The sequence below is a fragment of the Rhinolophus sinicus genome, linkage group LG13 (assembly GCF_036562045.2).
Source record: "Rhinolophus sinicus isolate RSC01 linkage group LG13, ASM3656204v1, whole genome shotgun sequence".
NCBI classification, from domain to species: domain Eukaryota; kingdom Metazoa; phylum Chordata; class Mammalia; order Chiroptera; family Rhinolophidae; genus Rhinolophus; species Rhinolophus sinicus.
The window spans coordinates 25,122,456-25,147,653 of record NC_133762.1 but is presented as its reverse complement, the minus strand read 5'-3'; the positions used below and the strand labels follow the sequence as shown (position 1 = coordinate 25,147,653).

Sequence of the window (25,198 nt, the reverse complement as noted above, 5' to 3'; positions counted from 1 at the left end):
TAAAATACTTGTAACAAAGTCTTAAAAATATCCTTAAGTATCAACAACCACTGTCAATCTTTGGTAGCAAGTACATGTTCATGGAAAAGCCTGTTCTGATCAGAGAATCTTTAAGGTTTTTTAGAAGCTTAACAACTCTTCCGATTAGATCATCAAAATAACACAATAGAAAACTTAACATAGTTTATATACAAGAGTGCAGAATGCAAATTATTAAAACAATATTAGCAATTTAAAGTTTCTCTCTTAAGCCATAAGTCATTTCTCTGTTCAGAACCCACAACTGCAACCAGCTCTAACCGGTTCCTTGAGGAATGTGGCTAGGCTGAAATTTTGGAAGTGTTGGCTTTGGTGGTGACCAAGGAGGAAATCTCTGGCTTCCCTGTTGCTGCAGTTCCCACCCTCCAAAATGAATATACCCACCGGTGTGAATTGACAATGTGGTCCAAAGAGCAAAGCAGGAACGGAGTCCAGATCCTCAAAATGGTAGTACAGGGCATAACCACTAGGCCACCTATCAGTTCAGTACAAAAAGTACAACCCTGTGCATCATGGTGCAAAAGCTGGGGCCTAGGTTTCGCATTGTGCATCTCACACCTATGGAAATAACAAGAGGAGTAAAATCTATAGAAATCAACACACCCTAAGAAGGTGGGTGCTCACAGAAGACCAGTGTCAACACTTTTGCAAAGGTGGTTGGCTACTGAGATAATGAGTGGTAATTACAAGTCCAAAGTTGGAAGGAAACAAAATTTTACAATAAACTCTGTTGAGTTTGACAATGAAGAACTCAACATGGGCTTGATGTTTACCAACAAGGCTTTGCAAATCATGACACCCATCTACAGGCTTATGAAAATTACTACCCCACTAACATCCCTCAAGAATAATTAACTCTCCAAGAGTTGGAAAGATTTGGGCCATGAAGAAGGGAGGTAATCGGCAATACCCCAAACTCGGGCTTTCAACTTTCCCCTTTACCATCTGACCTTGGAAAGATATGGTGACACATTCAAAGTTTAAGGGTGGAAGAATTCCAGAGAAGGGGAAATCTGTGTACCAAGGATGTGCCAAGGTGATTCGTGAAGAACAAATGTGGATTGTCTGGAGTCAACAGTTTGGGAAAAGTAAAAAGACAGAACTTCTAAAGTGTAGGTTGGATTCTTTTAAAGATATAAAAATCACTGCTCTTGACTCATTTAATCCTTCGCCATGTTGCTGCTGTCAGCTCACCAACTAAGAGTGCAGAATGTGTCTTGCTGGGCCCATTTTCCCATGGTCTGTAGAAGGCGCTGTGAAGCACATCCTGTTCTAGCTCTGGGGCCCTTCCCCCCTCTGCAGCCTTACCCAGTGCAGGGAATGCGCCCCCTACTGACTCCAACACTCATCGCCTTTAGCCGACTTGGCTGCGGTGCATTTTGGGTGGGGGCTGGTATTTTCTTCATGGCCATAAACCAGAAGCCACAATGCAGATTTATAAAGAAACTGTATCAAGCTACCCAGGAGATTTCTTTTTTTTCATTTTGAAGGTTCAAGGCACTGGCACGAGAAGCATCAGGAATAGGAATTGGGTGTGTGTGGATGGACAGCATTAAAATGGCAAGCACAGGAAACAGTTTGGTTCTTTTTCCCTCCTAAGCCTTTGTCTGAGAAATGGGGTTATGACAAGAACTGTCCAGAGAAATTGGTGAATGCAAGAACATCAAGAAGACTTAGTGTGGGCATGTGTGTGGCTAAAAAGGATATTAGACCTTAGCGCCTGGTCTTGGGCAGAAGAGGAAGAGAAGCAATCGCGCCTTTTCCAGCAGACAGACATCCAGGTTGGGGGTGGGGAGGGGAAGGCAGGCAGGCAGCCCAGAGGAAAGAAGAGGTGAATAAAAGGGTGCTCAAAGAAGTACTTCCCATTCATTGCATTAAAAAGAAAATCTTCTTGCAGCGTTCTGGATTTCCATTTTCTACCATCTTATTGCAAAGTTGGGGTGCACAATGATTCTAAGAGGTCGTGCTGACCAGGCAGCTGCGACTGAGTGAAGGGGTGGTGGTGGACTCCGTGGTCAGGATAGGAGGGGAGCTGGCATGTTGGGGAGGAAAGATTGCACGGGAGAGGTAAAGACTTTCACTCCGTGCCATGCATGCTCCCCGCCCCCCATTCTGTCCCCCTCCCCCCCACCCCAGCTAAGGGTGGGTAGACCAGGCAGGAGGCTCGTCGCAGGCACTGGGGGTGTGCGTGGGGGACTCGTTGAGGGGGGCGGGAGGAAGGGATGAGTTCCAGGGATGGGAGAAGCTCGGTTCTTGCTGGGGGCGGGGTGGAGGGAGATGCCATTAGCGGCAAAAGCTCCGGTGGCCAGGCTGGCTGGTGGCCTCCGCGGGCTCACGGGGCGGGGAACGGGGGTCGGGCTGCAGGAGGAGGCGCCTGGCCCGCGGAGCAGAGCCGGGTAGCGGTCTGCACGGAGCGGGCGGTCCGTCCGCCCCGGAGTGTGCAAAGGAGCGTGTGTGGTTGGAGGGCTGGCAAGCTAAACAACAATGCGCCCCCGGGGCCGGCTCGGCGGGAGCCGCGCGGACCGAGGGTCGGGAGCAGGGCCGGATCGCGGGGCCGCGCGCGGCTTACCTTGACTCGGCCTCGAGGCGCGCACGGGGCCGGCGTGCTCGGGGGCCGGGCGGCGGCGGCGGCGGCGGGCGGATGGCGGCGGCACGGCGGCGAGGGCGCGCCAGGGCCTCGTCGCGCTCTGGCTCGGTGGCCTCGTCGGGCTCCGGCTCGCGCCGCGGCCGCGGCTGCTGCCGGGGGCGCGGCGGGCGCAGCAGAGCGGCGGGCGGCGGCGGCGGCGCGAGCGGCTCCCTCCAGTCCCCGCGCGGGCGGCGGCGGCAGCAGCGTCGTCGAGCGGTGCAGACAAAGGAGGGGCGGAGGGACGAGATGGAGGGGGTGGGAGAGGCCGCTTCACCGGCGCGGGCAGGCGGGCGGCGGTGGCCGCGCTCCTCTCGCTCCTCAGTTGCGGGGACCGAGAGAGGGAGCTGTGTCTGAGGAGACGCCAAAATCCCCCTTAGCGCTGCCCGCGGGAGGGGGAGGGGGCACAAGATGGCGGCGGCCGAGGGGCGGGAGTTCAGCTCATGGATCCCGGCGGGCGGCGGAGGGGAGACCGGGCCGGCGGAGGCGGCGGCGGCAACGGGCGGGGGAGGGGGCTGATCCCGCGTCTCCCCTCAGCAGACAATACAAGCGCCTCGGAGCGAGTCCCCGAACCTGCCCTAGCCAAAATGGCGGCCGAGAAAGAGCGGAAGTGACGTAAGTACCTCATTAGCATAAGGACTCATTGTCCAGCGAAGTGGGGGGGCAGTGGGGGACAGTACCCTTTCCCCACATGTCCCCCAGGCACAACTCTCTCGCTCTCCTGTGCTTGCACCTAACTTTTCCTGAGGGAGGGTGGCACCGACACCCCTAACCCTGCCTAAGGGAAATTATATAATCCCCAGTGAGGGGGAACTCTCGCGAGAACCTGGACAATTTGCCATTGACCCACTAGGAGGCGCCGCGGATAATGGCCGCAGTGCGCTTCCAGGGCCCGTGCGCACGGCGGGCGCCTTCCTCTGCCCGCAGCGCCGGCGGCGGAGGCACAAGCAGAGGGCCGCAGCACGCCCTGCACTCAGTCAGGTGGCCGTGCTGGGGATCCCTGCGCGGGCCCAGCTGGGCCTGGACTACATCTGGCGGGAGGGGGCGAGCGGGCAGCCCTGCGGCTCCACGTGCTGCGCGGCCAGGGCTCTCACGGGCTGGGCAGCGGCGGCCGGCAGGGATACCTGGCCTTAATGAGGTGTGAGGGCCTCGTGCTTCACACACCGACTTGAGATGAGACACTACCCCATGGATACCTGACCCCTTCCTGGTAGGGTGGGCTGTTCAGTGGGCAGGGTCTGTGTTTTACAGAAGGCAGGCTGTTGCCCTGAGACTTGACATTCTTCCAAGGCAGTGATGGGCTCTTCTCTTTGGCCTGAAGAAAACAAATGGGATCCCTAGCGCCTTGAGGCCACTGGGCTGGTGAAGCCTAAGGATGAGAAATGGTGTTGCCAATGGACCTACCCCACAAACACACTGTGACTCTAGTCCCAGGGACAGTCACTTTCAGTGCTCCCACAATCTGACAGCGTAAGACAGCATCTAGGCAGTTTGCCTTTGTAAATGTAGGCCAACCCCAACCAACACGTTGAGATAACAAACCCACCTTTAATAGCAGAATGCATCTGAGAGTGTATCACTGACTAAACATACTGAAAAGTAGTAAATGCCAATTGTGAAGGATTAACCAAGCCTGTTTTCTTAAGATGTGCTCTGTAAACACACTTATCTTTGCTGTTTCTCTAAATTTCAAGTTAACATAGTTTCAAACCATACTTAACATCCCTAAAGAATCTTAATTGAAAAATAGTACAAATTATGGTTACATGTATCTCAATGCCTACGCCTTCAGTTAGCAGGTTTAACAAGATGTTTCATCCAACAAACACAATATTCCATTAATTTTTGAAACTGTGATAAAATAATATCCTTAAAAGCCAAATCAGCATTTCAAAGGAAAACAAAAGCTGAAAAAAACTGTAAAAGGGGGGAGGGGCAAAGCATCTGATTTAGAGACAAAGATGAAGACTGTAAATTACATGTTGCAGAAGACAGGCAAAAGCTAATATGAAATAAGCAAAATAATTTTATCTTAGATTTCATACAGTGATAACACAAATACAAAGAGAGAACATCTGGATTTCATCCTTGGCCTCATTTACAAAGTAAAAAGGGATGCTGGATTCACATGTAAATGATTTTACAGTGTTTAAGTCACCACATTTACTACAAAAATGAATCTAAATAGTTCAATATTCTTTTCTAAATAACTTCCAAATGGTGAAAGTCTTCAATGCTCAAATACTTTCTTTACTGTAAATTCCAATAGTGATAGTGTTGTTTTGTAAGAATAAGAACCAAAAAGATTAAAAAGGCAAAAGGTATCTAACTCGAGTGAGGTCTGAGAAAGCAATAGTCACAGTGGGTTCTCTGAGGTATTTAATAGTTACTTCATCTCTGCTACACCTACTTGACAATGAAAATTGAACTTCTGGTTTACATGAAAAAGAATAGATTCTAAACACTTAAAAAAAGAAAAAAAAGATTATATTACTATTATGTTCACTTAAAACTAATTTTACATTGAACAGTGATGAATTTTCTAGTTAATGAGAGAAGTTGCTTCCCCAAGGAAGTTGAGTACCTGGTGGGCTGCCACCCAGCTCAGTGTAAACAGGAAATAAATAATAGTAGAGGCTCTTATTGGAATGTGTCCTGTGGATTCAACAATGGAACAGGTAATGTTCAAAATGACACCAAAGGTTTTATACTCTGGTATTCATTTCTGGTAGGATCTGTTAGAAATGCAAATGGAAAAATCAGACTTTAAATTTCTTGACTTTAGCAGCTAAATTAAGCCAGAAAAGTGTAGTAATTAGGAATACTGTCCACTAAATATGCTTATTAAATAACTTAAGAGATGCTTCTTCCTTTTACTTGCAAAGGAAAGTCAACTTGATCTTAAACTTATTTGCTCACAGTATGTATTACCCAAAAATTTAAAAGATACTGCATGATCCAAAAACATGCTAGTTAGAAACAGATCTTTTTTGAAATACCTACTTTAGACAAGGCAAACAGAATATTTGCGCTGGCTTTATTGAACTACTTAACCTGCATTTTAACTGTCAGAACACTTCTGAACAGAGAGGAACTATAGAGAAAGAATTTTTGTCTTGTTAGTAAAGATGTTGAGGGTCCTGAAATAATATGAAAACAAATATTTTGAGAACAAAATCTTTACATAGTTTGTAAGATGTTTTAAAATTACTCGAGCCACTAAAGTTTATGCTTTAATACCATCAATATTTTCCCTTACTGATAGAAGTTATTGCTCAGAAGAAAAAAAAGCAGCTGTGCTATCAACTGCTGTCAAGTTATTTCTAATTCACAATATGTATTTTAAAGACCTGCTTTGACAGATGAATAGCTTCGGCAATTCAACAGCTACAAAGAACCAAATTGTAAAATTATGCTCTAAATGTACTGTTTTATCCATTTAAGAAATTTGAGGTTCATTTTTAAAGAAAGGGCAGAGATGTCTATTGCTTTTTCAGTTCATACAGAAAGTCATATAATATTTCATGAATATAATTAGCATTCCTATTCTGACATCTGCTAAAGAGCTATGAATCGTTTTTGTAAAGAATATTTCAAAATCTTCCTCCCATAATAAATTCTGCATTCACATACTCTACGAAAGCAATGTTTTATGCAAAAACCCCATATACATTTATTTATAGGTCTTAATACAGCAAAATGTAAACGAAAATTGCGAACACTGCTCATTTTTCTAATTTGACATATAAAATGGAGTTTCTTTAGAAAAAAGATTTGCGTGAAATTTACCTTACCTTATGATTTTGCTCTAAGAGTACATATTATAAAACTCAGCAACCAGGCCTCCGTTATGTTTAAATTGAAATGAACATAATATAAATACATAACTTTCTTTTATGTAGTAGCAAAGAGAGTCAATAATCCTTTCAGGAAAGAGACTATTTCATTTCCTCCCAACTTGGATTCACCATAAACACGATCCACAAATGATATCGGAACCTAGTTAAAAAAAATAATACATTAAGTCAGTCTTCAAAAATATTAGAAAGAAAGCATAGCAGGCATACAAAAATTACTAATACAACAGAAACAAGATTAGTCCTACAACAGCAAGTCCTTCAATTAAGTTCAGAACTAGGGGCTCTTACAGCAACTGTTGCACCTCCAAGTCTTCAAACATGCATTTTATCACCTAAAACTAGACCATATGAACCAAATCGACAACTGTTTGAGGAGTATTGATCCTGCAGATTAAGTTGGTTTACTCAAGTTTCAGACTGCATTTCAAGGAAAAATTATACTCCAAAAGTAAAATGTCCTTTCACTTAATTTTTTTCATTAGTCCATCAAATTCAGCTGTCACTGTTTTAGTATTAAGTTAAAAATCTTATAATTTCCACAAGAGAAGTGGTATTCTAGTTAGCTATTTCTTGCTCTGCATAAGAGTATTAGTGTGAAACGAGGAGAGTCTGCCCGGCGTTCACTAGCTAGCTGTAAATATTACAGACCCTGCCCCCCGTAATTCCTGTCTTTTTCACTTACTCATAGGAAATGGGCAATGGGTGTCATCATCCATTTTAAAGTAGGGTGGCTGTTGTATGGCAAGAGGAAAAGCAACAAATCAACTCATCCCAGAATGCTGAGTGAAAGAAGGGCAAGGATGGAGAAGGTACCAGTAACTTTCAAATTTTTAAAAGGGAATGCTACCTTCCATTACTGTTTTAAATCTTGTAGGTCAAATGTATTAATTTGAAAGGGATGTGATTGTTCACTCTTTAGTGTATGGACAAATTCTAAACAACTGGAAGCCCTCCAAATTTACTTAGTAGTTCTGAAAGTTAAACATTTTATCACACAAAGCCTAAACCTTATTATTTCTTTATGAGGAATACAACACACTAATCACCATCAATTGCATACCTCCCCAATAGTATAATTCAACTGTCTTGCCCGAACAATCATCTCCATCTGGAAGACGTAGCCTTTAGAAACACATTTTTCTATTAATTTCTGTAGAACTTCTTTTCGGTATAACCTGTACAAAATCAAAATATGTATGAACACCTGAGTCAATACACCTGCCTACATGTATCCTGACCTTTCAAAAAGTTCACTGGTATTTCTAAAACCTAAAATTTTCAGTAGCCATTTGGATATCGAAAAGTTCTCATAGTAGACATGATACATTTGTCCTGAACCAGAAAGGTCATGAACTATTTTGTAAATAATTTAGAACAATTTTGAAAATGAGTTTAGCATCTTTTAGAGAATTATTTTTCTACCATACTATCAGAAATAAAAATATGGTAAACTGGATCATTTGAAGCACAACGACTCATTGTTTGAGTTTTTAAATTTTCTTAAAATTTACTTTTAAAGTTGAAAGAAGAGAAACTGTTTCAAATATTGGAATAATAGAGGTGATAGGTGATGAAACAACAATATAAATTAGATGACAAGAAAGAACCTAGTAATCAACAAGTGTTTCCTCATAAATGTTTACAGTGAGTTTCTATTTCCTAAGGCCCACTAAATAAATTCCTGGGATAAACGAAGTCTCCCCAGGATGAACCTGGTTAAGCTAGGTTAAGACAGGAACCTGGCACCACAGGATTGAGGCCATCCTGGTGGGACACAGATATCAGCAATCGAGGTCCCAGTTAGATACTTATAATGGACAAATGTGCAGCCTAGCTTTAGACAGACTGCAGACCAAACACAGCCCATTTTCAGTCACTGAAGTGAAACAAAACACAAATACAACAGCGACAACAAAAAGCCCCCAAAATCAGTCTCAGTCAGTAGGAAGGTAGCAGTCTCCTCCCGCCCCCTTTTTAGAGCATGTTAGGAGAGGCATTTTGGTTTAACTATTCTCTTTGGAGTTAAGTTCACCTGGATCTACAATGCCCGAGGATTTTACCTGGAACCCACATCCCCCCCCCCCCCCCAGGCTTCCTCTAAGGCCACCTTGCCTTTTGGCTTTTCAAGCTTTTAAGTGAATATAAGACAACAGAAGCACATTCCTTAGAGAACCTGAGGAGGCCTAGTGTGTGCATTCTTTTGCCCACACCAGTTCCTTAAGAATTCAAAAGAACAAGTTTAGAACATATCTGAAGTGAGAGGACTCTGATGGCGGCTGTGAGGCACCCTGGCCATTCCGCTCCGCGCTGTGTTTTCTCCACAGCACAATCCCCACATGATGCTGCATGTATTTTATGTAGTCGTCTCTTGTCATTAGAATGTGTAAACTCCATGAGGACAGGGACTTTACTGTTCAATGCTTGGCACGCAGTAAGTATTTGTTGGATTTAAAATGAATCACCCTTTAGCTTTTCTGAAAGCATCTGCAGAGCTTTCAATAGGTGAAAGGGCCCTTTGATGAAGTAACTAGGTGAACCAGGCCTAAAAGCAAAGCCCCTATCTCCCCAACCCATGAAGCCACCCAGGGTTTTCATTCACTCATCAGACCTGTGGCTGTGAAGCCCACTGGCCATTCCCTCTATAGACATGTTGTGAGTGTTAGTATTCTCTGCATTGTTGCTCCAAGGCAATCAGCGATCTTAATCAGATAACATTCTATTCCTTTGCTTTGAAGTGCGGAACTAAAGGGATGTGTTTATGGGCCCCAATCTGTCTTTTATACACCAAATTCTGCTTTCTAATAAGTTTACATTTTAATTCTAGAGAGGCTTCATTTTCATTATTTGACCTTTAATTTGTGATGGTTCCTCTCTTCATTTTTTGTTGTTCTTGGCTCATAAGTACTTTCATTTTACCAAGTAAGGACATTTAAAAAGAATTTCTCTCTTCACCTCTGTCTTGCCATCTCTGGAACTGATATTTAACAGACTTACAGCTGTCCTACAAATACTACCGTGTTTCCCTGAAAATAAGACCTAGACGGACCATCAGCTCTATTGCGTCTTTTGGAGCAAAAATTAATATAAGACCCGGTCTTATATTATATCATATATCATATCATATCATACCCAGTCTTATAGTAAAATAAGACCAGATCTTATATTAATTTTTGCTCCAAAAGATGCATTAGAGCTGATTGTCCGGCTAGGTCTTATTTTCAGGGAAACATGGTAGTTACCTTCAACAGCCAGCTCCTAATTGGTGTGTGTCAATTCTAACGAAGGACTGAAGAATCAACATTTAGTGGAAAAAGCAAATATCAACTAATATAAATTATTAATGCATAGGGTTTGGGCCTTAAAATAGATGAACAAACATTTTATAGTTTCAGAGATAAAAAGAATTTGGCAGTCTTTAGTCATTTGGCATGGTCATGTAAAACAGTTCATCTACTATAGCAAGTCTCACATTAAACAAGAACAACAAAAATTAAGAAACCCCAGAGACCTAGCAGGAGGCTTTGTGCCAATTAAACAAGAATTTTGTTTTTTTTTAATATGAAAAACATATGGAGACCAAGGTAACCAAAAAAAAAATTCTACATAAACATTAAAGAGTTTCAACTTTTCTGTAGAGACAATGCTATAAATATTCATAGAAAGTGCAGAGAATTCCTAGAAGTGGTGCTGCTTTTTGGAGCACCGTCACCAGTGAGGCCTCGTGCAGGATGAGCAGGGACTGGTCACCATGGGCCCAGGGCCTCCATCCCCAGGGGCTGATCATTAGACGTTAACCTAAGCCCTGCCTTCCACGGTGCTCTGTAAAAAGCACAATTATTTTGCTTAAGATGAGGCTTATGGCTTCCTCAGCAGCTTCTAAAGAACTTCAGTCTGCCTCTTTTTAGTGTTCCAGAACAAAAAATGGGGTAGAAATGAAAAGCATTTCTTTAAAATAAGCCATGTAAAGCCAAGAAATTTAGGCAAGAAGTTATAAATAGTAGAAAATATAAAATTACACGTTTTCACTGTACCTGAAGCTTCCTGTTAAATCAGATGCTCCCGGTCTCAGCAAAATCTGAGTTACAAAATTGGCCCCACGGCTGTCAAATACAACAATCAGATTTTCTTTATAAATACTATTTCTAAACAAGAGAAACACATCCAAGAGCAGAGTACTAAAAATGCTACACTAATTTTATAAATAAATGCAACACTATTTCACAAAAATGTTCATTCTGTAGAACAAGGAAATTTTTAGTCAGTGAAAGGAGATCTGACATTTCTGATTGTTCAGAAAATAGGGAGTTTTATTCATTGAATATGACATTCTTGCAAAGTTTAGCTATGAATGATAACAGATTTTTTTACTGGTGTATTTGCCAATAGCCATCATTTAGAATTCAGAACATCAGTCAGCCAACAAAAGAGATCAGAGATTTGGAGTTTTCTTTTCAGATTCTAATAAGCACAATGGGATAGGACTTTCAAGTAGGTACTAGGTCAGTCTACATAAAAATGGCACCTTTTATTTCTTAAAGAAGGTGTGCAAGTGGGAGAGGGTTTTGGTTTTTGGCAATCTCTGGAAATTGACCAAATATTCATTCCGAGACTTACCCTGTTTCCCTGAAAATAAGACCTAGCTGGACAATCAGCTCTCATGCGTCTTTTGGAGCAAAAATTAATATAAGACCGGATCTTATGTAATATAGATCTTAATATACTATAGATCTTATATTACATAAGATCCGGTCTTATACCCAGTATTATATTATTATATTATACTACATTATATTATTATATAAGATCGGGTTTTATACTAATTTTTGCTCCAAAAGACGCATTAGAGCTGATTGTCCGGCTAGGTCTTATTTTCGGGGGAACACGGTAGTCAGCTTGGGCTACTATAACAAAATACCAGGTGAGCTGGCTGAAACAACAGGTATGATTTCTCAGTTCTGGAGTCTGGGAAGTCCAAGATGAAGGTGTTGCTGACTTGGTTCCTGGTACCAGCCCTCTTCCTGGCTTACAGACAGCTGCCGTCTTGCTGTGTGCTCACATAGGGGGTGGGGGGAGGCAGGAAGCCCAGCTCTCTGGTCTTCTACGAAGAGTACTAATCCCACCATGAGGACCCCACATTCAGGACCTCATCTAAACATAATTACCTCCCAAAGGCCCCGCTTCCAAACACCAATACTTTCAGGGTAATGGCTGTCAAAAATGGATAATGGCTAACAAAAACGTTTCCCCCCTCAATTTGCTTAATAGCTACAAACAAACCCCGGACATAGTTTACCCCTCCAAAATGCATTTAATCAAAGGAATGTGCGTGTTTTGGTATGTATTTATACATCTATTTAAGGTATTTTTAAAGTGGGATCTTTAAAAATGCAGCAAGAGTCAGACTTAGGTTCAAATTCTGGTTCTGGACCACATAAATAACACCTTGAGCAAGTGGTAACAATCTTTCTCAGGAGTTTATACTCTAAGTCAGTACAGACATTAATAGCTAATGACAGACACAACTGATGAGCCAACTGAAAGTTGTAAATTGTCTGTGGCTGGGGCTCCCTCATTTTAAATAATAGCTGTCGTGACCAAATTGAGAGGCCTCAGAGATCACTGTTGGTCTCAACCTTGACTGCAGTACAGAATCAGCTGGGAAGCCTGTGAAAAATACTCATGCTTCTTGTCCCACCTCTGGAGAGCAAATGGTCTGCATTGTGTGTTGCGTGAGCAAGGGGCGATGAATAGGGAGCAGTTGTGTATAATTTTCTCCCTACATGATTCCGAAGTTCAGCAGGATTGAAAACCAGTTTTATTCAACCCCTTCATTTCTCTGAAGACTGAGACTCTTAACATGTTTTAAACGACTTGCTCAAGGTTCACAGTTAAAGAGGTAAAACTGAGATTAACTTAACAAAATCTTCAAAAGAAACACAGTGAGAAAAATACTAATGGTGAAAAATTCTTTGCGGGTCTTTGCATCAAGAGGTGGACTCTATTTCCCCACCCCTTTAGTTAGGGCTTGCTTTGACCAAGAATTAATGCTTTGTTAGCCCCAGAGCTTAGGACTCAAGAGGCCTTGCTGCTGCAGCCTTGATACTCTTGGACGCTGCCCTTGGGACACATGTAAAGCTGGTCTAGCTTTCCTGAAGGTGAGAGGCCACATGCAGAACTGAGACATCCCAGCCAACAACCAATACCAACTACTGGACGAATGAATGAGGAGGCCCCATTGGACCTTCTAGCACAGCTGACCCTCCAGCTAAAGGAAGCTGGAGGGTGCAGCTTCCGAATGGGCCCAGGTGCAGTTGGCAGAAACACCAGCTAATCCACAAAGTTGTGAGAAATAATGAATCATTGTTTTAAGTTCCTCAGTTTTTGGAGGGTTGTTACACAGAAATAGGAAACTGAAACAGGTTTTATTTCCATTTTATGATGACGAATGTAAAGCTTAGAAAAGGTGAAACATGCAAGGTGATACAGGTAATTAAATGACACAATCAAGATTTTACCCCAGTTCTGACTCCAAAGCCTCACCACTTTATTTTGCTTAGTGAAAGCTGAAATCATGAAATGTCTTATTTACTGAAAATGATAAAATATATATATATATACACACACACATATGGAAAAAAACCACCTATGTAGTTAAAAAATACAGATGAATAGTTCACTTAAAATCAAAGCTGAGAGTCTAGTAGAATAAACTTGTCCTGAATCACACCATTTCTAACAAAGGTTCAAGGTATATGCTGATTTTTCCTTAGTGAAAATAGCTAAAATAAAATTAATCACAGGAAATATTGTGGGTAGGAAGCTACCTGGAAATATTTACTTGAAATTACACTGACCCACAAATCCCAAGGCTGCATGGTAATTTAACCCAAATATACCTGTTATAAACATATTTCTAGTAGTTACACTAAAAAATAGAGAAATGGCACATATGTACCTGATTAATTTTCTTTTCAAATCCCAGCCATATACACCTCCATTTCCTTTGTAGCGAGTTCCAGAGACAATGTCAAAATTACCCTCCTTTTGCTTCCTGTAGAATAAATTAGCTGTCAATTAGAAAAAGCTATTGAGCATTTAATAGTTATTTTCATGAGCTACTCGTATACAAACAGAACTTTTAAGACTTGCATAGAAAAAACAATGCCAAGAAAATAGATGAACTATACTACTGAGAGAGCTTTCAAAGGTTTTCAAACCTGATTCTTTTTTCCTTTATTAATATTTAAAACTACAAAACAGTACATTTGCTGACTGCACTATGTGAAACCATCCTAAAATGTAGTAATAAAATTATAAATTTCCCCAACACCCCTCCATTCTGTTCTCAGCTCCCTTAAGCAAACAATGCTAAAACAGCCTGCTAACTCTCCAGACCTTCCTCTTTCTTTACAGAAAGATGAAGATACCCCCACTAGGGTTTTGGGTTGCTTTACAAAATTGGAATCCAAAGTAGTTCATTTTGCAACTTGCTGTCAGTTAACAATACACATAACGGAATCATCGACATCCCTACAAGTCAACAGAGAATGTTCTCATTCTTTTTAATAGCTGCAAAAATACTCCATAGAATACTGACCCCATATACTCCTACGCTGGTTTCCATAGTGGGATCCACTCAACAACACACCACAGTGAACAGTACTGCAGCATTCTTATAAACGGTGTGGAGACTACCCAAAGCGGAACATAATGGAATTGCTAAAATACAGCTTTATGAGTGTTTTTAATTCTAATAGATCTTACCATAAATTACTTTCTAAAAAAGCTGTAGCAACTCACTTCCTCTACCAATATTTAAGTGTGTCTGTTTTCTACCATCTTATTGGTACTGGGTGTATTACTCTGTAAATTTTTAATTTTGATAAACTAATGGGTAATAAAATAGTACCACATAATTATTTTAATTTGCATTTCCTTGACTATGCCCCAGGGTGACTATCTTAAGTTTATGAGCCATTTGGATTTCTTCTACATGTGGCCTGTATCTTTCACCCATTTTCTACTCCACTGGTTCTACTTTCTTATCAGGTCAAAGGGGTTTTTGTGTGTTGGAGATATAAGCGGAGACAGTATCTCTGAGATGACTTTATGCAGAGATCAAAGGATGAGAAGTTGGCCACTAAGGAGCAGGAAAAGAGCACTGCAGGCAAAGAGAACATAGCACTGTGAGCAGATGGAAGGAGTATGCCTGCAGCAGAGACTGCAAAGCGGGGAGGTACAAGGTAAGTTCAGAAAGGGAGGCAGGGTCTGAGGGGCAAGAACAGTAGTGTTAATGGAACTCCCTGAAGGATCGAAATAGGGGAGTGACATGATCTGACTTCGCTTTTGTATATTTAGTTTATATTTAGAACAGTTCCCAAATTATTATTCTGAGAGGTTTTGCGGTCTCTTGGGTTTTCTAAGAATATAACATCACTTACGAATAAATATAATTTTGTATTCTTTACCACTATTTATATTAAACTCTTGTCTTACAACGTTACTTAAAATCTCCATGTTTAATGGTAGCTAATATGCCTATCTTGATGAGTTTACTGGAAGTGATTCCACCTTCCACCATGTAATAAGATGTCTGTATTAGGACTGGGCCATCTTTATCATGTTTAAGTGGTTTCCTTCTATTTCTAAAGTTTTTATTAGAAATGGCTAGTGAATTTTATCAAATGCCTTTTAGCATCTACAGACTTAATCACACTGCTGTCTTTGTTATGTGCTAAATGCATTACGTTGACAGACTCCTGAACATGAACCACTCTGGCACTCCTGTAACAAAGCCTACTTGTTTATGGGGTTTATCCTTACGACGCAGGCACCTTTCTCTGTCGTCTGGAAGGAGCTACATAAAGGACTTATCTGTTGACCAGTCCCTTAGGGCTCCTAAAATACATCATTTAGTTATATATGTATATATTCATCAGTCTCAAATCTATACGTTGGTTTTATTTTTGATAGCAAACAAAATAGCATGTTCATTTTTAATTAATGAAGAATGAAAAATGAAAATAGGTTCAGAATCAATATAAAATAAATGATTTGAATCATTTTTTCAAATATTAGAATTACCTACCTAATGAATTCAGGAATAAATTTTGGCTGAAATTTAGAAAGAATAAACAGTAAGTCAGTAAAATAGGCTAAGACTATTATAAATTGTTAATAAAGAAAGATACCACTTACGTGGTGTGAGAGATCAGCATCCATAATAATTATGTAGTTTCCTGTGGCATGTTTCATTCCATGAATATATGCAGTTCCTAAAAATGAAAATATTTTTATTGCCACTAAAGAAAATCACCAGAAATGCTTACATATCCATTTGAAGAGAAGAACTCGTTAAGCACTCAGCATGCCCTAGTCCTCTAAAGGCGATCTTGAACTATAATGAAATACTGCTTATTCTCAATCAGAAGCATCTCTCAATCCCATTCGTCATCTCCCATTTCACCTTAGTCCTAGATGCCATCTTTTGATACTTGGAACCCTCCCTAACAAGAGTCCCTGCTTCTGCTCTTCCCGTCACTCCTGGCCCATTTCCATGAAAGTTCTGCCGTGAGTGTCTTTTACACTGTAGGAAGCCGGGGTACTAGAGCACTACTCTGATGTTTGGGGCCAACGGTGCAGCTAGCAATTACTCAGCCATCTTTCATGCCCAAAGTTCCTCAGGGACCTGGTAAGGAAGGTGACTGGTCAGGAGCAGGATTTGGGGATACTTGCATTTTCTAGCCCCAAACCACCACAGTAGCTTATTGGGAGGGCTGCTCTCTTCTAACTTCTTTTGTTCAGAAGTTTCTATCAGAGCTTTTTGGATATACAACTGTCCAGTTAGTAATTCTTGGTTGCTTTCATGGCAGTGTCCAGATTATTTCAATCCCAAAGAATGTTCTGGATTCAGATGCAGAACATTTGATGATGCCAGGAAACTGATGGTCTTCAGGACAGCAGATGGTGACTTTTAAGAACTGTGCTTTCTCTATGCTCCCTCCAATTTTTCAGTGAAATCATACCAATTCTTAACATAAGCAACTGTGACTAATAACAGAAACAAAGGCATTCAGATTTTCACCTCAGAACAACTGAGTTCATCTGAGATTTTCTATAACTCTCTCTGTTTAAAAGCTGGAAAAGCTTTGTCTTTTTAAAAAAATAAAGAGTAACTTTTTAAAACATAACTTAAAGAACTTGTTCAAAGGGTTACAGCTAAGGCAGTGTTCTGCTCCAAGACGTTTGCCCTCAGGTCCCTACCCTGTTCCACACTGCAGGGAACCTATTCCCCAGGTTCTCCTGTCATCTGGCTTCCAAACAGCTTCAGGAGGCAGAGGGGGAAGAGCCTGAGGCGAGAGAAGGGGACAGTCTCAGTGTCCTCCTGTCTCCCTCTGCCTCCCAGCACTGACTGCAGATGCTCCGTGGTCCAGCTCCTGCCAGGCAATCTCCAACTCCATGGTTCTAACCGCTCTGGGCAGCCTGGTTCCTGGACTCTGAAAGCAACATCTCCTACTGTTGCTCCTTGTTGGGGTGGTAGGAACCTCTAGCTACTACTAATCTCTGAGCAGCCTCACTGTTCCCTTTGGCTCCTCAGCAATTCCTTCACCTGTGTAACCAGATTCTCTGTATTAAATTCCCTATATTGAAAGACTTACAGTGGTTTCTGTTTTCCCAAGTGGGCTTTGACTGACACAAGCAACTCAAGTCAAGTCATTTAAATGTCATTAAAATCATTAAAAACCATCACAGGAGGTTACTGTATTTTGGCCCCGTTCCAAACTAGGAAAATACACACTGGATAGTCTTACCAAGGCCAGGAGCAGGTATAAGGGACAGATTCTGCTTACCTAGTCCCAACTTTTTCTCCCGTGGTCTCAGAAGCTGTAAGAATAAGAAACAACACTTGTGACACAAAGAGTAAAAAATCTGACTATTAAAAATTATTTTTATTCATGTAAATGCTACTCATTTTAACAGAAATAACTGCATTTCTTAGACCTTAGAGCAGAGTACACCGAACATTTTTTGCCAAAGTAAAAAAAGAGCGCTTAGTAACAAATCAAATAATTTAAGTTTTTAAGGAAAAAGCAGTATTCTTTCACCAACCTCACAATAAAAGCCAAATTTTAAACTTCTTTTTTTTTTGGTGCTATGCAGAAAACAATATGTAAACAATATCACTTATTCTATACCTTCTTGGAATATTTGGTAGCTAGACTTGTTTTCTCACTTCCCTTTGTGATTTTAAATGTTGGTATCACTCTTCCTCCATCAACTTATCTCGATTTCATGCTTGGATGACCGCATCTCATTTTCTACGGGCCCAATGACAAGGTGTTAACTTCTTTCTCTTTCCTTACAGTTTCTTAATTATTTAGTCGACCTTTTTTTTTTGCTTCATATATAAACCTTGACTTAGTTGCTTTTCTTTTTTTCTGAAAACTTCTGAGAAAGTAGAAAGCCAAGTTTTGGACTCTGTTCTAAGTTTCTGAGGAACAAGGCTCAAGTGGATGCACTACTAAGGATATCTTGTCCCCTTCTGCATTTGCCAGGGTATAAGCAGGCTGCCTCAGACTGCACATCTCTAAACAAAGCATATTCAGGTCAAGTGACCCAGGATAATTTTTTGATATGCACGTTGCTCTAGGTCTTGGGGAGGAACAAAGATAGATAAAACACATTCCTGCCCAATAAGCTCTTAGAGAGCAAGACATTCGATTAATCATCTATACTAATTACAATTCGCTGAACAAAACCAAACAAGACGTCAGGTTTAAAAAAAAAAAGATGTCAGATTTTATTTGATTTTGTGATAGTTACTGACAAAATACTGATCCCATCTGATATCTGCCCTGAAAAAGCCAATCTTTTAAAGTTCTTTTTAGATTTTCTATGTTTCAGCTGCAACATTCAGCTGAAATCTTTCTTTTTTCCAAATAAAAGATAATTCTGTTATTTATAACTTGCAGAATGTTCCGAAGTTTATATAAAGTAGAAACAATGTTGCATATGATAGCTACTATGGAGCAGTTAAAAGAATGAGGTTCTTTGGTTACAAAAGATCTCCAAGATATAACTAAAAAGTAACAATGGTACAGGAAGGTTGCATTTCTGTTTAAAAACAAACACCACCAGCACATTTAACTAGTTCTACAGATTAGACGCATACACATATATGCACAAAAAGGTCTGAGGTAACAAGTCAAACTGCTGACCGGGTCTTACCCTGCGGAAGAGACGGGATTGCAGATCAGGAAATGCTCATGTAAAGCAACTTCAGTTTAATTAGTAACGTTTACATTTTACACCAAGAATGTACTTGTTTAGGTCTTACTTAATGAAAAGTTCGCCTGGTTTCCTTCAGTGTGTTTAACCTTTCTTTAATTTCACCACCCGCCTTTTTGGCCTCCTCATTCCGAAGCCACCCTGTTAATTTGCTGTGTGACCTGGGCAGTGAGGGACTCAACGGAGCTCAACTCATTGCGCTGCCATGAGAACAGCAGGGAATTCACAGGAAGGGAGTGCAAGGCTGCTGGGCACAGGCTCTGAAGTGCGCTCACCACAACACAGCTGCTTACGAACGAACTACTTCATGTGACACTATACTTTGTTTGATAAAAAAACTTTTGTAAAAATTTTTATCACAGAAAACCTTGATAACACTGCAGAAAAACTGTATCATTTTGGACTAGGATCAACAGAATTTGAGTGAACCCATACTCTCAAAAACAACTGAAAAGAAGAAAATAAGACAATCTACAGCTAAGAAAGGCTAATTGTACTCTCTTATTTCGCAATTCTTTATCAGTGAGGCTCATTATTTTTTCACTTTTAGCCACTTGTAGTTCTTGTTTCACAAATTATCTGATTGTGGTGTTGATCTTTTTGTTAGAGATATTTTGGTGTTTGGGGATAAACAGAATATTTTAATCCTACATTTATATTTGATGATTTAAAAGCAATGAACATGTTACTACACAGATGTAAATGTGAACAAAACCATCTCCATCTTTTTGTCCTTTCCTGCTGTGACCTTTGACCCACCTCAGTCTTTAGTAAGCATACCAAAGCCACCTAAACCATAAATAATTTTGTAAATAACGGCAAGGATGACAACGAAGATGAGTATGAAACTGACAGTGTCAACCACCAGAAGGTATGGCCTCTGGCGCTATTGCATTCTTTGTCCCTTTGTCTCTTTTCAATGCTTAGTACCTGAGTTATACTGGTAAAGAATAATTTGCGCAAAACTGCTGGGCCAGTCTGTCCAAGATCTTATCCAATCTCAAATTGGGGGACAAAACAAACTGCAAACCAAACACAATACAAGTATTCAACACAGAAAGCTGTAAGCCCTCTACAATCTTAATCTCCTTGCCCTGTAACCACTGTTAACAGCTCGGAATCCGTGCCTCCAAGTTTTCTATGCGCCCACCTCTGCCATTTATTAGTTAGCTGTGTGACCTTGGGAAGTGAATTAATCCTCTTGTCTCAGTTTCCGCAACCACAGAGAGTTTCAATACTTATTTTTCTCCGTCTTTCCCCTCAACTAGACATACATGTCACTTAAAAGCAAGTAAGTGCCACCCTGGCAAGGCCTGACATTGAAAAAAAAATTCTAGTTTAAATGATTTAAAGGTCATAAAATAATGAACAAACAGGAAATTTTCCTGGTACTACAGGGAAATCATGAAAGTAAATGCTATTTTTTCTTATAATTTTGAATTTTATTGGGTTGATGGGGAAAAATGGAACCCATTGAGGACATGTTGTTTTAGAAATCTGCAAAGGTAAACTCAGTAGGCATTCCCTACAATCAATCAATTACACCTCTGCTGAACTTCTAGAACAAAAGTATTAAAAAGTTAGCTTGATGTTCCCGAATTAAAAGGCAGCACATAACTCAAGAGAATTCTATACACATATATGTGAATCAATGGCTGTGACCCAGAAATTCTAAAAGAGAAACTGGGGAACTCTTGGCCAAAGATGTGAACCTGGCATCATTGGCAGTCATGGTAGAAAGCTGAAAATCTGTCCACTTTGTGTCTCCTGTACGTCTGTACAGCAGGAGACAGTCAGAGCGGTTTGGAGGTGTGAGCACTTCTGTGAGATGCTCATCTGTGAGATAGAAAGAATCTCTAATATAGGATAGATTGACCATGTATATAAGAACAACACGTTTCCCTTAATTAAACTCTTTCCACCAACCAATACCTATCTCTTCCAACTAAATAGAAATCCTTTCATTATTTAGATTAATCAAGAATATTTGGACCCAGTGACATATTTTTATGATGCTGCCACTTCTTGAAACGCAAATGTCAATCAAGTTTCTCCAAGAGACTTCTTTATATTCATGCCAATGGTTCTCTATTGGGAGGAGGGAACAATTTTGGGATATCCAGAGACATTTTTGGTTGCCACACTGGGAAGAGGGTAGCTACAGGCATCTAGTGGCCACAGTCCAGGGAGGATGCTAACCATCCTATAACATACAGGACAGCCCCCCACTGCAAAGAATTACTGGGTCCCAAATGTCAATAGTGCCAAGACTGAGAAACTGGCGTATTACAAGATCCAATGCCTATAATGTGTTTTCTAATTAAATCTGTACTTAATTATATGCCTTTGGCCCAAGACTTAGCCAAAGTCAAGCTCACTAGAATGCTCAAACATTTTAAAATCCAAGTCAGTGACCAAAAATAAAGATTATGAAGCCATTATAAAATGAACTCCACATCTGCCTAAGTTACTCCCACAGATGAACAGGCTTCAAGGTCCAGTGGGAAAACCTAAAGTTTAAGACTCAGAAAGTCAATCTACCCCCACAAGACTGTTCTACAGATAAAAAAAAAAATGCCAAGTACTCTAAAAAATCACTCATGTTTCACATAAAAAGTCACCTTTCTCAGCTATAAGATTTTAGCTGCAGGCAGTGTTCTCTACTGAAAGTACGAGAATATCTAGAGAAAGGGAGCAAGACGATCAAGACACACATTACCAACTGCAACCTAGTCCTATAATATTCCTTGTCAATTCAATATCATGCTTTAATTTTGCCCTTCAAGAAAATTTATCATCTGTAGAATCAGTCATAAAAACAGTGTTCATCCAGACTTACTATTTTGCTGTAACATTACTACTGATCCAATATATCAAAAAGATGTAAAACCTCAAGCACGATGAAAAATGCCTCTAAATCCCTGGCGTGTAAGTTGCTCTTTATCTTTTCAGTTTCACAAACAGACTGAATTTAAGCACTGTTCATCTCTCATTTTTCCCCTATGAAACACAACTGGTAACACAGAACAATGTTCACATGACTTACAATCTTATCTGACCCATAGATCTTCTCCAGCTGTTCAGCAACATCCCTTGTTCCATCTGGGCTTCCATCATCTATGATTATAATTTCATAGTTGATTCCACTAAAAAATAAAATAATATGTATTGTTTGGAGACAGTATTCTTGAATTAAAAAATAATTTTTAAATTACTCATTCTTCATCAGTAGTGGAAATTTATTGCCATTGTAATCACTAAAGAAAACTTCAATTATCAAATGAAATGTCAGCTATTCAGTACTTCATCTCCAAACTCAGCACGTTCCTGGAAAATGCTATTATACAGTCCTGAGATGTTAAAAAATTCTCACACAGAAAACATACTCTCCAGCTTAAAAAAAAAATCAGTAATTTTACACACGCACACATAATAGGATATATGAAATTTTATTTACTTTGGAAATGGAATTGTGGAACCGTAATATCAAATCTTAGTTATAATTTCAAAAGTATATTTAAAAGATAGCTCATATTGATTGAGTACCTGAGTGATTATTCTTTTTAATTTAATCCCAAATAGATATAAAGAACATAGGAATAAGTCTGATTTAATTTTACCCTTAAGAAAACCCACTTTAGAATGGTGACATAAATCTTTTACACCATTTCAAATAGTTGTACCCACACTATCAAATAAAAAGAAACAGCACAGAATTACAAAAGATTTCAAAATTAACACCTTTCTGCTGCTCTCCATTATCTTCATGTGATGGTTTCTACTCTAGAAATAAGCCAATACGATAGCTGGATGTACGCGTGATCACTGTCATGTCTGTCCCCAGTCCCCCTTAAAAGACATTCTTTTTGTTAACTTTATTGGGAAACTTAAGGGAAAGAAAATGAGGCCAGCCAAACCCTCACCACACAACATTCAGTTTCTTCTTGGTCCTACTTTAAGAAACATGCAAAGAAATCACCCAGAAAACATTCCACTGTTATAGGCTTAAGAAAGCAAGCCCCAGCAAACTTGCCAGAAAGCTAGACTCAACCTATCCTCTAGAGTAGATAGACTTTAGCTTCCCAGGGCGCCTTAAATTTGGGCACGTGCTTTACAAGCCAAAACATGTAAGATGTTGTTTCTAGCTGATGTGCTGAAAGAGATAAACTTCATAAGCAACAGGAGTCATTCATATGCAAAATTACTGCCCTTTTCCCATTTCAAAGCACCCACAGAGCTCTAAGGTGAGGTAGCTTAAAGGAATCAAGCTGAGCTGACATTAGGTAATTTGACTGCATCTAAAAAGAAGTTGTTTCCTTCATTAAATTTCATTTTGATTAAAAAAAAATCCACTCAGGGCTGGCAGCCAGTGTGAGTGGCTGGAAGCCGGCGAGAGCTACCGTGAGTGGCCAACCAATGACCAGCAACTGACTGCCTCAGCCGGGGGGAGCGCAAGGCTCATAATACCAGCATGGGCCAGGGAGCTGTGTCCCACACAACTAGACTGAGAAACAACCGCTTGAACTGAAGTGGGGTGAGGGCGGCAGAAGAGGTGGGGAAAATCCACTCAAAAACTATAAAAAGATAAACTACACTACATACAATATTTTAAAATAGAGCAAAAAGTATGGTAGAATCAGAAGACAGATGGGAACAAGATCAGCTACGTGACAATTTCTCTAAATGGGGAAGAGCCTGTAGAAATCAAAAAAAGGTAACTAAAACTAAAAACGAGGAAAAGATCTAAAAAAATTTTGAAGAGCTATGTATGAAAAGATAGCTATCTCAGTCGAAGGAATGGAATCAAAACAGCAATGTTTTTCACCAATTAGCATTTCCAACGATGTTAAGTTTAATAATGCCCAGGTTCACTGGCCAGTGGCAGAACAGGGACACTAGTGTCTGAAGAACGCTGGAGTCCTACGCGGGTACAGTCTTTTTTGAGAGCAATTGGGAAATAACTAGCAATTTTAAGCACATCTCTGACGATCCAGCAATATCACCATCAAGACTTTATCCTCCGCATACTAGCAAAAGTATGACTGTTGCAACATCGACCTAATAAAGCAGCACTATGTGTCAAATACTTTTCTAAGTGCTGGAAAATGTGGCGTGAACAAAGTTCCCCGTTCTCATTTGTAAAGCAAAAGTAAAAAAAAACACACCAAAAAACTCTGGAAATAATCTGTGTTCGTTGACATGACCCGGTTAGATAAATTACAACAGCCATAGTACATAATTTCCAAAATAATTTGCTAAATTTGTATGTGCTGATATAGGAAGACCTTCTCTACAACGCAGTCTCATCAATGTAACCATAGAACAAGTTACTTTGTACTGATTCCAGCATTTTCTGAAGTTAAAAAAAAATTGTATCAACACTTTCGAATTCAAACTCTAAGCGCCTAGGTACTAACGACCACAACAAACATCCACCGGTGACCAGAGAAGTTGCTCTTCTGCTCTCTCCAGAAAGGCTGTCCAGCCCCACAGCGGCTTCCTAACCCAGACGCCAAACCTCACGCTTACATAAGCACTCGGCACGGGGGCGGCAGTGAGCGTGCTCGCTGGGACGCCCGGCCGCAGATCCTGACCACCTAGAGGGAGGAGTGAGGTCAGGCTCACAGCGTCGCCCAGTAAGAGTGGCCATCCCGTGAGAAAAAGGCGGCGGGAAGGCGGGGGCTGGGGGAGACCGAGTCGTGCATAATTAAGATAAAGGAGCGTCTGGCAAAAACCAAGGACAGGAAGGAGAACCCGAGACACGGAGGGAACCCTAGAACCATCCGCCTCTGCTTCCCTCGCAGGGTGGCCTCCTCCCCAAGGTTTCCCCCTCCAGACGAAGACAGGCCGGGCAGGACTGCCTCGCGCAGCCAACGGCCGACACCCAGGCCAGGGAAGCCAGCTCATCTCATTCCTCGGGGAGGGCGTCCGGGCACCGTACCTCTCGGAGAAGCTTTTCACCAGCAGCCACACGATGAGCGGGAGGTTCTCGCGCTCGTTGTAGGTGGGCAGAAGCACCGAATACTTGTCCTGTCGCGGGGCGCGCCCACCCGGCTCCCGCCGAGACCTCGGAGGGGTACGACTCGCTTCCTTGGAGGCCATGGCGGAACTGCGCGAGACGCCGGAAGCGGAATGACGGGGACAGGGCGCGCGAAGTCAGGAGTCGGACTGTACCAAATTCAGGAAGAGGGGAATGGCCTGTGTGGCTGAGAGCTAGTTCTCCTGAGGCCCTTTGTATGGCTCCATGGGAAATATTTAGGCCTTATGCATGTTTCAAGTTGAATCTTAAGGGTACTTCAGGAAATACGTATCTACGTATCCACTTTTCCAAAGCTCCATAAAGTTCTTTAGTTTATTCCAGTCGCTAGGAGACGGGAAACCGGAAACG

General features: G+C 41.1%; 2 protein-coding genes and 1 long non-coding RNA gene across 8 annotated transcripts in view; 1 reads left to right on the top strand and 2 right to left on the bottom strand.

The window, feature by feature from the left end:
• Positions 1–2,740, bottom strand: part of ADNP (activity dependent neuroprotector homeobox) — a 33,142-nt gene extending 30,402 nt beyond the window's left edge. Inside the window, exons 1-2 of one of the 6 annotated variants that reach the window (XM_074317460.1) lie at positions 2,609–2,737; positions 424–597 (exon numbers count right to left, since the gene is read on the bottom strand). In XM_074317460.1, coding sequence (XP_074173561.1) covers positions 424–590 — 167 coding nt within the window. In that variant the 5' untranslated portion in view covers positions 591–597; positions 2,609–2,737. Of the gene's footprint in view, positions 1–423; positions 598–2,608 lie in introns of those variants that run through there. The other 5 variants (XM_074317461.1, XM_074317464.1, XM_074317462.1 and 2 more) reach the window with 5 other exon arrangements.
• LOC109444578 (uncharacterized) lies at positions 923–4,289 on the top strand. The gene is made up of 4 exons (XR_012491075.1): positions 923–935; positions 2,349–2,881; positions 3,203–3,277; positions 3,957–4,289. It is a non-coding gene; the product is annotated as an uncharacterized LOC109444578 (long non-coding RNA).
• Positions 4,191–25,117, bottom strand: DPM1 (dolichyl-phosphate mannosyltransferase subunit 1, catalytic). The gene is made up of 9 exons (XM_019726086.2): positions 24,752–25,117; positions 21,857–21,956; positions 17,373–17,406; positions 15,721–15,797; positions 15,611–15,636; positions 13,478–13,573; positions 10,554–10,622; positions 7,583–7,697; positions 4,191–6,661 (listed from the first exon to the last, which is right to left on the bottom strand). The coding sequence occupies exons 1-9, from the start codon at positions 24,910–24,912 to the stop codon at positions 6,557–6,559; spliced, it is 783 nt and encodes a 260-aa protein (XP_019581645.1). The 5' UTR covers positions 24,913–25,117; the 3' UTR covers positions 4,191–6,556.
• Between the last annotated feature and the right edge of the window lie 81 nt (positions 25,118–25,198).